At 41.1% G+C, this 13,676-nt stretch overlaps 1 protein-coding gene across 1 annotated transcript in view; it reads right to left on the minus strand.

Annotated features, from left to right (window-relative positions):
- UNC5D (unc-5 netrin receptor D) overlaps positions 1-13,676 on the minus strand; it is a 159,709-nt gene that overhangs the window by 73,621 nt on the left and 72,412 nt on the right. The window contains exons 4-6 of the mRNA XM_065398784.1: positions 6,606-6,786; positions 5,294-5,461; positions 3,055-3,219 (exon numbers count right to left, since the gene is read on the minus strand). Of these exons, the coding sequence (XP_065254856.1) occupies positions 3,055-3,219; positions 5,294-5,461; positions 6,606-6,786 (514 nt within the window). The remainder of the gene's footprint in view (positions 1-3,054; positions 3,220-5,293; positions 5,462-6,605; positions 6,787-13,676) is intronic.

The following is a 13,676-nucleotide window of genomic DNA, read 5'->3' on the forward strand; positions in this document are numbered from 1 at the left end:
TGTCTCACTGCTAGGTCCAGGATAGAATTCAAATATAATATGAGACAGATTCCCCCTCCTCTAACCATAGAAATGTGTCTGCGGAGTCTCTTGTAGCTGAGATCACTGCTTCTACACAAAGCTCCACCCAGCTTTACCAGTGCATTTTTTGAAGACATGTTTTGTTTTGTTTTTTTTAAACTCCTGGAGTCAATATCAAGTATCAGGTGTCATCCTCAGGAAACACTTGGCTGGCACAGACCTAAGTTTCTGTGTTCCTGCAACATCTAAGAGGCACTTGCACCAATATTAAAGTGATAATTCACTGCAGACAGTCATGATAGGGTTCATCGTAATAAAATCTCTTCTGGCAGGGGCATTCAGAGACAAGGCTACGGATTGCAGCTAGATGGACTTCTCAGAAAGAACTGGAATGCCTAAGAAAGGGGAAATTAACCCTTTGGAAATGGTTGGAAAAGCCGCACAACAGAGACCTGTCAGATAACACACACTATTAATGATACAACAATCCTCAGATGCCCCAGTCAGGATCTGTGCCCCACTGTGCTCGGCCCTGTACAAACCACAAGGAGATTGTATTCTTGTATGCCCCTTCCAGCACATACTCCTGACAGGTCACACCATGGTAACAGCTTGTAATTGATTTTCAATGGATATACTAATATGCATGTTGTAGAAATACACAGGAAGGGATGCGGGATGTAGCAAGCGTCTGTGGGGAAGGGCGTTCATCTCATGCATAGCAGGGAAAAAAACAATGAGCATCTTATATTCACCACAGGTTGATCCTCAAAAGAAGAATGAATTCTGTATCCCACAGATTCTCACCAACTATTCTCCTTATACCCAGGAAAACAAACAAATTTTAATCCTTCTTATGACCTCTTAACCAATTAATGGTTGTTAACTTAATGCCTCAGAAGCTGGAGGGACTCTGCTGTAACACTGGAAATCTCAGCTAATGAATGCGAGATAACATGACTAAGGGGTGTAGGTGTTGAAATACAAACTCTCTTGAAAATCCTAGCTTAGATAATTTTATATCTTAAGCTTAGGGTGACCAGATAGCAACTGTGAAAAAACGGGACGGGGGTGGGGAGTAATAGGTGCCTATATAAGAAAAAGTCCCAAAAAACGGGACTGTCCCTTTAAAAACAGGACATCTGGTCACCCTACTTAAGCTTCACTATCTACAAAGGTTACTAATGGCCATAAAATAAAGGATAATCAAATCTCATGCTGAAAAGTGAGCTGTTTCCCAGGTGGGATCTATGAAGGTACCACTTTATGCAACTGACTAGGCACAATGTATTTTTTTCTTTAATTCTTCCTTTGAATTTCTAAGTAGGATAGTAAGCATTACTGGAGGAAAGACACCAGTAGAAACCACCATACCGGATCAGAGTATTGCTCTCTCATTCAGCTAGCAGATGTTGGGCCTATATAGAAAGGATGCCCAATTTGTTAGAGGCATTTTAGGCATGGTGGTGAGAAGGGGAAGCAGTGCAAGCTAGAGACTTCAGGCCAAACATCACATCCGAACTGTAATGTAAATGCCATTGAATTCAACAGAGCTGCACTAGGGAGGGATTTGGCTGTTGAGTGATGAAGCAGCACTGCAAACTTAGAGAAAGTCTGCAAGAGCTCAATGCCACAGGTAGACACAACAGCCAGTGCCAGTTCTGTGCAAGGCATGTTGACCTACAGGGGATGGACCTACATGGGAGAAGTTCCCTTTACCAGCCAATAAAACCGCAGTAAACTACTTATAAACTATAGTGAATAAAAAGTGAGTTCAAACACTGAGTGACTAACACAGGTGTCAGGAACCCTTTAATTAAAAAAAAGCAATAGATCCATAGCTCTCAAAATGCTTTACATAAGGAAGGTCATTATCCCCACTTTACAGATGGGTTACCCAACAGGTCAGCGGCAGAGCTAGAAATAGAACCCACATCTTCTGACTCCCAATCTAGTGCTTTATCCACTACCGTACACTGCCACACTAACTGGATTAGATTGGAGCCTGAGCTCTCCACTTGTCTTGTTGTGGCTAAGGAGGGAGGGGAAGACACTGCCATGGAAACCGAAACAAAGTAAACCGTTTAAAAATAAAACAAACTTGGGGTTTTTTTTTCAACTCACTTATTTCAGTCCTAGAGTCCCTGATTGTTCCCAAAGTTGCCATTTTATTGCTATAACGGGATGAGGTGCTTTATGGATATGGAACTGAATGGAACAGAGGAATAAACTCATTAATTTCTCATTTATTTCAAGAATATGCAGCTGTCCCGGATGTTCTGCACCTCTAGGCTGATATTTCAGCTGCAGCACTGATTTTTCTTGGATCCTTAGTTGTTATTGCATCAATCACAATGTGCTAAATGCTTTCCAAACATTCAAAAAGCATCAGGATCTTGTTGCAAGGAGTTCACAGTTAACATGCAGAGCCTAAATCAGCCCTTAGTTACACCTATGAAATGTGCAAAGGTGCAAATGAGAACTGAATGTGACCCAAAGTATCTAAGACACCAACAAGACACATGTTGGTGCTTCACCCATTTAATCCCATGAGAAGTTGGAAAGCTAAAGGATGTGTTCCAGTACTGCAAGATACATTTCTGCTGGGTGACTCACTGGGGCAAAATTTTACACATACGAAGAATTTTTACACCGCTCACCAGAATCACCTGGTGCTGTAAAGATGAAGTGAACTTGGCCTGTACAGGCTACACTTCCTAAATCCTGATAAATTATTCACTATGGGCCTAACCCAGAGGCCCTTGAAGCCAAAGCGAGCCTTATAATTGACTTCAGGGGGCTTTGCCTCAGGCCATAACAAAGAGCCAAGAGCCAAGTGAATTTCAAATTAGCAGATACACAACTCCCTGAAAATGTATTCCAACGTCTGTAAGGATTTCAGCCACGAGCCTCCTACAGACTTGACTGTGAGTTATGGTGTTGCATTCTAGAGCCCCACACTCCAGCATTTCTTTCAGAAGGAAATACCTTCAGATAGCTGCTAATGCAAGGGGTCACTGTCACGTCACCTACCTTGAATGCAAAGCCCTTCAGTGCAATTCTCAGATTCTTGACTAAAGCCCTCACAGAATTTTCCTCCATTTCTTGGAGGTGGAGCTGTACATTCCCGAATTCTCAGATGCTCACATTCCGGGCTGCAGACTGACCATTCGCTCCACACCTCCCAACTACCGTCCACTAAACAGGAAGAAAAATACACATAATCAGTATGTGTTATCTGACCACTGGTGTGATCAGACTGTACTGAACTCCACCTGCTCCACTGGTTATTCAGATGTGTTCAGGGTTACTATTAAAGAAACCTAGGGGCTTGTCTACACTACTCGCCGAATCGGCGGGCAGCGATTAATCCAGCGGGGGTCAATTTATTGCGTCTAGACGTGATAAATTGACCTCTGAGCAGTACTCCACCAGAACGAGAAGCGCAAGCGGAGTCGACGGGAGAGCGTCAGCTGTCGACTTACCGCAGTGAAGACACTGTGGTAAGTAGATCTAAGTATGTCAACTTCAGCTACGCTATTTACGTAGCTGAAGTAGCATATCTTAGATCGACCCCACGCGGTAGTGTAGACAAGCCCTTAGTCCCCTACTCAGGGGGACTTAGCACGTGGAGCACACACTATCAAACTCAAGAGATGTGTGTACAGAAGATGAGCTTTATTTCTGGATAAGACCTACATAATACTGATTTTAAAGATGCAGGCCATTCTGATGACACATATCTAGCACCTATTATCCAGAAAGATCCTATAGATCTTTAGGATTCTAATTTTCTTCTCTCCCATATTATACACACAGATATCCACCACTGAAACACAGTCACCTCTGGGGTGGAACGCAGCATCTTTCTAAGGCTATGTCTACACTAGCACATCTGTCGGTAAAATTTATGTTGCTCAGGGGTGGGAAAAAACCACCCCCTGACCGACATAAGTTACACCAACAGAAGCATCGGTGTGGACAGCACTACATCAGTGGGAGATGCTCTCCCGCCGAGATAGCTACCACCATTCGTCGAGGATGGTTTAATTATGCCGACAGGAGAGCTCTCTCCCATCAGCATAGTGTGGCTACACGAGATCTGCAGTGGTACAGCTGTGCCACTGTAAGGTCTCTAGTGTAGACATAGGTATTGCTGCTGTGCTCTATTTAGGCTAACAGTTTAGGGCAGGAAGTAAAGACCATCACCTACAGCCAATAAAAAACTGCAAGAGGGAATCTGACAGATATTTCTTTGTAATGCAGCTATTAGCTCCTAGTGTTCATCCAAAATTCAGCTCTAAGGAGGCTGGTGTGTGGAGTCTTCACACAGCTCTAGAGCAGGAACAGTGTTGACATTTACCAAAAGAGCATAGATGACTTTGGTGGCCTCTCTTTAATGCCCTGAGTGAGATCTAGGATCAGTATGTCTCTGACTTATCTGTAGTTCTCTCCATCCCGACTCATACCTTAAAAGCATTCCACAGTGCCCTGTCTACATTTCTCACACACAAGTCAGGTGAACACAAGCACTTACGATTCTTTTAAATCCCAAATCAGTAAATACTGAGTCCAAAGGCCATAAAAGTTAATGGAGAGACTTGCACCAATTTAAATGAGGTAAGGATCAGGCCCAACAAAAATATTCAATCCTAAAATTACACACACACACACACACACACACACACACACACACACACACACACACACCAGCTTTGTTTACCCACATGTGTTGGACACCCCTCTTTCCCAAAATCAGATGAATTGTGTTTCAGGTGAACAAGAGAGGCAATACACTGTCTCAAGGGACATAACTGTGCTTCAGTTATAACCTGAGCTTGGTATAAAAAGGGAAAATGCATTTTAAAGCAAAGCATTTGAAAACCAGATCATCCTTTATTTACTCATTATGTCCTGAGCTCAGGGTTCTGTGTTTCTCCTGCTAAAGTTACCAACATCACTAAGCCCTACATTCAGGAGATAAGGAATGGAGTGCTGTGCCCAGTTTTAAGGGGGACCAGTCCTTGAATATGTGGAGACCTCTCTTTATGTCACAACAATCACTGTTTAGTGCCTAAGCACCCAGGTGAGTTCACTTTTGCTATTGCACAAAAAGATAAAAAGCACAGACTACGAACTTCGGTCTAAACAAATGCCTTCCCAATTCCCCTTTGATCCCAGTAACTCTGCATACACAGGTAGCCACCAAGCACTTCAGATGGAGAGAATGCTCTCTTGGTGTGACATTTAAAGTTAGACTTGGATATCTCACCAGGGCAAAGTGAAGTGCAGGTAATTTTCTGCACTGACATTCCCTCACAAAATGCACCCCCGTTGAGCGGAGCAGGGTTGGTACAGGTCCGGGATCGCTTCTGCCAGCCTCGGCCACACCGCACATTGCAGTTAGACCACTCAGTCCATGACGACCAGCCTCCATTCACTGCAACACACATGCATGGCATTATGGATGGCATGGTAAGACTTAAGCATCAAGTCTTCATTTCTGATCTTTTTGTTCTCAGATTTTTATATATATATATATATATATATATATATATATATATATATATTCTGCAAGGTAAATTCCAAGCCCAAATAGGGGCATCACCACCTAAATAGCACCAGGATGCAATTACATAAAGGACGCGGTGTCAAAGAACTGCTGTGTTTGCCTTTGGTGGGTTTATATGCCAGAAGGTGTACTAACTGACAGTGAGACTCTGAAGGGAATGTGGAGGCAGGCACGTCAGTACTCTTCAAATATGCTTCACTTAAAGGATAAACACAATCGTTCTTTTAAAAAGTGATGGTTTAAGCATGCCTCTGACTTCATCAATAAAATGTCACTCTCCAGTTTAATGAACACTGTAAGCAACAGGGAGTGGTGAAAATAAATGTTTCTGCTTCTTCTACCAGTGCCACACAACATTTAAGGGTTTGTCTTCACTACCAGGGTAAGTCAACCTAAGTTACACTACTCCAGCTACATGAACAATGTAGCTGGAGTCAACGTAGCTTAGGTCGCCTTACCCCAGTGTCTTCACTGCACTGCGCCAATGGGAGATGCTCTCCGGTCGACTTCCCCCTTACTCTTCTCAAGGAGGTGCAGTACCGGGGTTGACCGGAGAGCGCTCTGCCATTGATTTAGCAGGTCTTCACTAGACCCTCTAAATCGACCCCTGCTGCATCGATTGCAGCAGCGTCAATCTCCCCGTAGTGAAGACCAGCCTGTAGATTCATTAACTAGTGTTTGTATAATGCTACATAGGTCCAATTAAGGGAAGCACTTGAGCATATCGCTATTCAGAATGGTATTTAGACATGTGCTTAAGTGCTTTCCTGAATCAGGGCTTAAGAGCACCATATGTAAGGCTTATTTCTTTGGCCAGGCTTATAAGTGGACCTTATTAATAACTGGAAAAAGGATTATTTATACTCTTGGAGTGCCTGGAAGCCCTCATCACAGACAAGGACCCCATTGTGCTAGGCACTGTACAAACAAATATGATCTTTATTTGCAACCCACTGGTTATTACTGATGCAAAGAATCCAGGCAGTAAATATTATTACATATTTCCACTGACCATACACCACGACTGTTGCAGACATGCTCCTTCTCTTGGCCACTATGTTGGCAGCCATGCAAGTGTAGTTCCCGGAATCAGACAGACGGGCCTGGCGGATGATCAGGTTGTGATCTGCCCTGGTGTCGATGTTCTCATCCTGGTTGGAATCGATGGGCTCCTCATTCTTAAGCCATTCCACCTGGTGGGTAGGGAGATGAGAAGAGAATGAAGCAGGACAGCTGGAGAGAAAGATGCACAGTGAAAATAACCACAACCCAGGGATAGTTATTGTTACTCAGAAGCTATCTGCAAGGCACTTCTCCACTTGGAATGTTTGACTGACATATTAATTTAAGGCATGGTGAATTGGTGTTTTACAGAACTGAGAAACTAAAAACAGAAGTGGAATCTTTAGACCCTGTTAAGAGGCTGAACAAATGTGTCTCATTTTTATAGACAGGTTTTTCAGACTTAAAGGAGGTAGGGTTGTATCCTGAAGTCAAATACCCTTCCAAGTCTCAGTTCAGATGGATAACCTCAGTTGGGAACTTGTGGAAGGACTTGCAACTTTGAGGTAATGAGCTTATGGATTTGCAGGCTACAGGCATTCATTAGCACACTGTTCTGTGCAGATGGTCTGCAATTTGTAGATTTTCCAGTTTATAAACAAATCTGCAAAAGCAGACCATCAAAGCCAATTAGATTTCATGCCAGACAGCAGGTTCCTCTTCCAGTACCATTAGTCATTTTGGTTAGCTGGGGACAGAAGGTGTGCAACTGACATACCCATAGTTCGTAACATCTCTGCAACATGGCACAGTCAGATGGAAGCCAGCCTTTGAAGGGAGACGGGGTTTATGGCACTGTTTTTCTTATATGATACCCATGGATATAAGAAATGTATTGACTAGTATACAGGTCTGCTAAGCAAGGCACTGGATGCACATTTGAGTCATGTCACATATTTTATAAACACAATATCTGAAAAATTCAAGCTTGGGGTACATTTCCTCCTCTATTTTTAACATATGCTATTAGGCAAAAAAGAAATCACAGCAAGATGAGTTAAAGATACCGCATCATTGTTAAGTTTAGCATTAAGCATTCTAAACTCTTCTATGTATTTAGGTGCTCATAATGCTCCCATCACCATAACATTAATTATGGATTTTGTGTTTCAAACCTTACCATTATTTAACATTTTTCATTAACACTCTCTTTCATGGAAACTTAAGGACAGTTTCTGGGACATATACTTGTGTGCTGCATGTGAGACCAGACTGAATGTTTAGAGAGAAACTACACAATGGTGGATGAACATCTAAGGTATGTTCGGTCACATCCTAGAAGCCACCTCCTCTATTGCTCAGTCTGGATAGCAATCACATAGTTATAGACACCTTAATTCATCAGTCCCACTCCTTGCATTTATTCTCACTGGTGTTTCAGCTGACATCTATCCCTGAACAGAATCACTTCCCTTTTACCAATGCCTAATCAATAAGGGCTTGTCTACACTTACCGGGAGATCGACAAGCGGCGATCGATGCATCGGCGGTCAATTTAGCAGGTCTAGTGAAGTCCCACTAAATCGACCGCAGATCACTCTCCCGTTGACTCCTGTACTCCACCAGATCGAGACGAGTAGGGGGAGTCGACGGGAGAGCATCTCCCGTCGACATCGCGTAGTGTGGACCCTGTGGTAAGTAGATCAAAGCTACGTCGATTTGAGTTACGCTATTCAGGTAACTCAAATTGCGTAGCTTAGATCGAATTTCCCCTGTAGTGTAGACAAGGCCTCAGGTTCAAGTTCTGGCCTATTCATTTTACTGGGATTACATAGGATGTGTAAGCAGTATTTGAAGGTACCTTTTAAGGTGTCTTCCTCATTTTTAGCTTTAGGGGCTATACTTCCTTTTTTACCACCTAGAGAGTATTTGGTTATACTCTTCCTCCATCAATGATAATTCTTTAGATGTATTTACACAGGCTTATTACAGTTCCCTTTAGTCTGAGTGAGGTAGGAAACTATCCAGTGAATTGATATCCACATACTATTCATTTTCCTCCATGCAATTAACTTTAACTTAGATCCCTAGTTTCTTTGATGAGGAATAGTCTGATTGCAACTGTTAAACTGTGGACCTACAGCACCAGAACAAGTCAAGTGGCAGAATTCCAATGGTCACAGTCAGAATTACATTCACTTTATGTGCAAGGAAATGACAAACATGTCTAGTGATATTTAAATGAAATGACAAACGTGAATAGTGCTAGTGCAGACTGGAGTGCATGATTTTACAACTATATATATATTTTACATTTTGACTCTCTCATCAGATCAATTTTTTTAGTTCCTGGTTTCTGTTACAGCAGCACTTTTGGACCTCATGCTATTTTTCCTCTAGACAACTCAATATTTTCCAGGAGAGAGAGAGAGAGTGCACTGTGATCCATTGTTTACTGAGCCTGAGATTGCGAATGAAAAACGTTTACATTAATGCAAAGCATTTAAAAGAATGATGATCAGTGTGAAGGGAGAACATTAAACAGACGGAACATAAACGTGAAAGCATTGAGAGATGTGCAATCAAAAGATGATTTGTAAGAGAGGGCATGCAGTGCCTTTTGCTTTTTATCTGCATGTTTGACAGCACTGTGAATTCTCCTCACTAATCCCAGCCACCACTGCAAGACCCCCTTCTCCTAGAAAAGTACTTTCTTTAAACCAGAAAGGTGCCTCTGCCACATCTGATTAATACTTCTAAAGCAGCAGGAGTTTAGAAAGCAATTTTTTAAAGGATGAACTGCTAACTTGGCTTTTTTTATTTTACCATTTCCAGTGATCTAGGTTCCCTTTAGATAACTTCTCCACAAAGGACACAAAAAGCAAAGGTGTGAGATAATTCACCACATTTCCATATCCAAATGGAAACACTAACTCTGAATTTTTAACCTGGGATCTCTGAAGAGTTGACTTAAAATTCATTAGCATTTAACTTCCCTTGCTTTATCATCAGTGGATGTCATGCAATTGCTTATAATATGCTGAAAATAGCTGCCTTTTTAAGGATTAGACTGTCTGAAGATCTTTAATGCTTGACTCATGAACTAAGTTTCAGAATGACTGTCTATAATGCAACTTAAATTTATATATAAAAATGTTTTTCCCCAGAAATCAGGCCTGCTCAGAATTAAAATGTTCCCATAAATTTCCACCAAAGGCTAATCATGTAATGATCTACAAAAGAAATGCAGGGGCAGATATGGATTAACTCAGCTTCTCTACACTGGGTGGCAGAGGATGAATTAGCATAATCATAAATTTGTTCCAATTACAGAAGGCAATTATCAGAGACCAGCTTACAGCACTATCAAAATGAAATCAGTTAAGCACAGCATATCGCAGGTAGATTGTAGTGGGAGTTAGTTATATTTAAGACAAAGAGTGCACTAACTAAAAAGCTCATCCATTTTTCTGTCTATTGAAAATATACCATAAAAATATTTCAGTGCCAACTTCATAGGCACAAAACAACCGTGTGAGATGCTTTAAGTGATGAAGTCTAATAATGCTTAGCCTGTGCAAAAAATGTAATCAAATTAATGTATGCATATGAATCATATTTAAATATGTACCCGTATAAATATTATGGACACGCATCTTCCAATTTCCCGATTACAAATTCAAAGTGCCCTGGGGACTTGTAAATGTCCATCAGAATATTGATGATGGCAGCAATACAGATTAGACAGACATTGCGGAGAAGAGTTAGGAAAGGTAGCATGACTCTTTTTAAACCCTGTCCTTTTCAAAGGTGCTTCTCATGAGTGAGATGGCAAAAAAAAAAAAAAAATCTTACAGGCCAAAATCTTCAGTGGGTTTTAGAGCCTGATTCAAAGATCACTGAAGTCATTGGGAGGCTTTCTGCTGGCTTCAAAGGGTGCTGGACTGGGCCCTTAAACAGGCATAAACCTGTTCGCTTCAATGAGGTACGCCAATTTACACCTGGGGGGCTCTCTATTCTCTTTAGAGGAATATTTCAAGAGGGTGATGCAGACAAAAGTTTTTTGCATACAACCCTGGGTGGAGACTGGATATTTTTTGTCAGTTTAAGTCGCTATGTCATATTGGATGGGTCTTTGTCTGAATAGGATACAGGTTTGGGAAGTGTTACATTCAGAAATCCTTATTGAACTATATTATTTAATTCGATACATCGTAAGGTCTTTGGGATAGGGACAGTCTCTCTTACATGCTTGATGGTTAGCACAATGGGGTCTGGTTCATGATTACATGCCACTACAGTACACATAAATACTACTACTTCCCGTTGGGCTACCTTGTAATTTCAGAAATACTTCAAGCAATTGTCTATATCATTCAATAAAATGAGCAATATAAAAATCACAGCCTCAAGATTATTAAAACAAAATTACTAAATACCTAATTTACATCAAATCTTTTTTTACATTTTATTCAGCTTGGACAATGAAGAATAGAATGATCAGTTTCCCCTTGTTCTGGTTATTTGCACACTCTGGTTCCTAAGCACCATCCCCACCTTGCCATATTCCAGTTTCACAGGATTTCAGGGGACACCATTTTTAAAATTGCCATAGGAAGAAATAATGAAAACATTTTTATTTTAATCGATTTTCTATGTTACGCACGCACCACTGTCGCCTCCCCAAGTTTTAAATTTTAAATCAAATCTCCACTAACTGATTTAAGATTCAAAATGAAGTATCCCTTCCACAGCAATTAGAACAGCTTATTCACTTGCAGGACCGACTAATATGCTTGGATTTTCTGTTCTCTCTCGTGTATCTTGTTTGAGAATATATAGACATTTAATAACCCACAGGAACAATGCAGACTTGAGGTCCTTTGGGCACAAATGATAATTTTATAGGTCAGAATACAAAAGACCTTAGTACCTCTGCATTTAGATTAAACTATCCTGCCCTTTACCTACAGCATCTGACTTTCTCATTTGGTCAATAACCAGAGTACACATATATCAGAGATAATATAGTTAGAATGTCAGCTCCCCTTGAAGAGAGAATCAATTGCCTTCTGGATCCAAGATAAATGCTGTGCGATCTTAAGATGGGAAAGGTCAACATCTGGCTAATAGCTGCAACAATATTTCCTATTACCTTGTTACTTTACAGGTTTTTAAACAGTCTCCCTTCTAAATTGGGAAAATTAGTAAATATTCCCTTAACCTTCTCTTATCAATTAAGCCAACACCATTGCTGCCTCAAGTCCTTATGCAACAAGCCATCATTTGCATCTTCAAAAGTATATTAAGATTTTTGGATCAGTTTCATGCTTTAAAGACAAATACATTCTATCAGTGCTGGACACTATGGTGGATGGCACTTTAGAAAAACACTTAGATATATTGCTGCTTGCGAGATGACTGCTGCTAATTACACTAATCACAACTCTCTCTCCGTTACCAGGTAGACACAATGGATAAGGCAAGCAAAGGGTATCATTTGTTTTATACTTAGATTGTAAGTTCTGTGACGTTGCACTCCATATGTTTATGGAAATATGCTTATGAGTGTAAATACTATGTAACTGGAATATGCTTTACGCAGAAGTTCTCTTGTAAGGTATCATTACAAAGCTTATAATCTACTGAATGTTCATCCTATTTGTATGAATGTATCATTCTTGTATCTAAAACTAGAAATATGAAGTATTACTCTGAGGTCCTATTGTAATTATGCAAAGTGTGGGCCATTAATGGTGGCTTGGAAGCTTGATGGCTCCCATTAGCTAGGACAATTGGTTGTAAATGGCTCTGTTTACTTGTAAGCCTTCCTGTATACCTGGGTGCCAGCCAGTGAGTAATGAAGTCTCACAGGACATGTGAACATGTCACATGATACTGGAATCCATCTTAAACCTGGTCTTTTCCATTTAGAAGGAAGGATGGGAACCCAAAGAGAGACAAAGGATTCCTACCTTGTGCCAAAGATATAAAAGGGGGTGGAACAGAACAAGGGGCTGCAGTCTTGAGAAATTCCCTAGTTACCACCTGAGCTGGAACTGACAAGAACTGTACCAGCGGAAAGGATTGGGCCCAGACAAAGAAGGAGTTTAGTCTGTGAAAGAAGCTTATTGGAACATCTCTGAGGGTGAGATTTACCTGTATTCAGTTTCTTAAATGTATTAGGTTTAGACTTCTGTGTTTTGTTTTATTTTGTTTGGTAACTTACTTTGTTCTGTCTGTTATTACTTGAAACCACTTAAATCCTTCTTTTTTTATACTTAATAAAATCACTTTTGTTTATTATTAAACCCAGAGTAAGTGATAGAGAGATATGCATAGCTGTTTGCTCCCCCAGGAATTAATCAGTGTTATAGAGGGCAGACAATTTATGAGTTTACCCTGTATAAGCTTTATACAGAGTAAAACGGATTTATTTGGGGGTTGGATCCCACTGGGAGCTGGGTTTCTGGGTGCTGGAGATAGGAAACCTGCTGAGCAGTTTTGGTTAAAGTCTGCAGCCTTGGGGGGCATGGTTCAGACCCTGGGTCTGTGTTGCAGCAGGCTTGCGTGTCTGGATCAACAAGACAGGGTTCTGGAGTCCCAAGCTGGCAGTGGAAAACGGGCTCAGAGGTAGTTTCAGCACATCAGGTGACAGTCCCAAGGGGGTCTCTGTGACCCAACCCGTCACAAGCTCATTGGAGCAGGGTCTGTCTTTTCATTATGTGTGTGTAAACCTAGGTAGCACAACTGGCACTTAGACCACACAACAGTTTCACAGAAGACATTGATCAGTGAAAATCCTGCAGATAACATTTGGCCACTCCTGACTAGAGACTAATTTAAAATCACTGACCTATGGATGAAAGGCTCCATACCTCACATCACCAACCCCCTCTCCCCCGGTTCATCTACTCCCCATGCTTTGTTTTGTCCTGATTTACAACTCCCCCCCCCCAATTTTTGTTTTCACATTACACACACACACAATATCAGATGGAATTATAGTTAGAAAGCAACTTTATGTAACTGTGACATTGCCTCTAATTTTGTATTCATTGCAGGAATCAAAACTAAACGT

The sequence above is a fragment of the Emys orbicularis genome, chromosome 2 (assembly GCF_028017835.1).
Source record: "Emys orbicularis isolate rEmyOrb1 chromosome 2, rEmyOrb1.hap1, whole genome shotgun sequence".
In the NCBI taxonomy this organism is placed as follows: Eukaryota; Metazoa; Chordata; order Testudines; family Emydidae; genus Emys; species Emys orbicularis.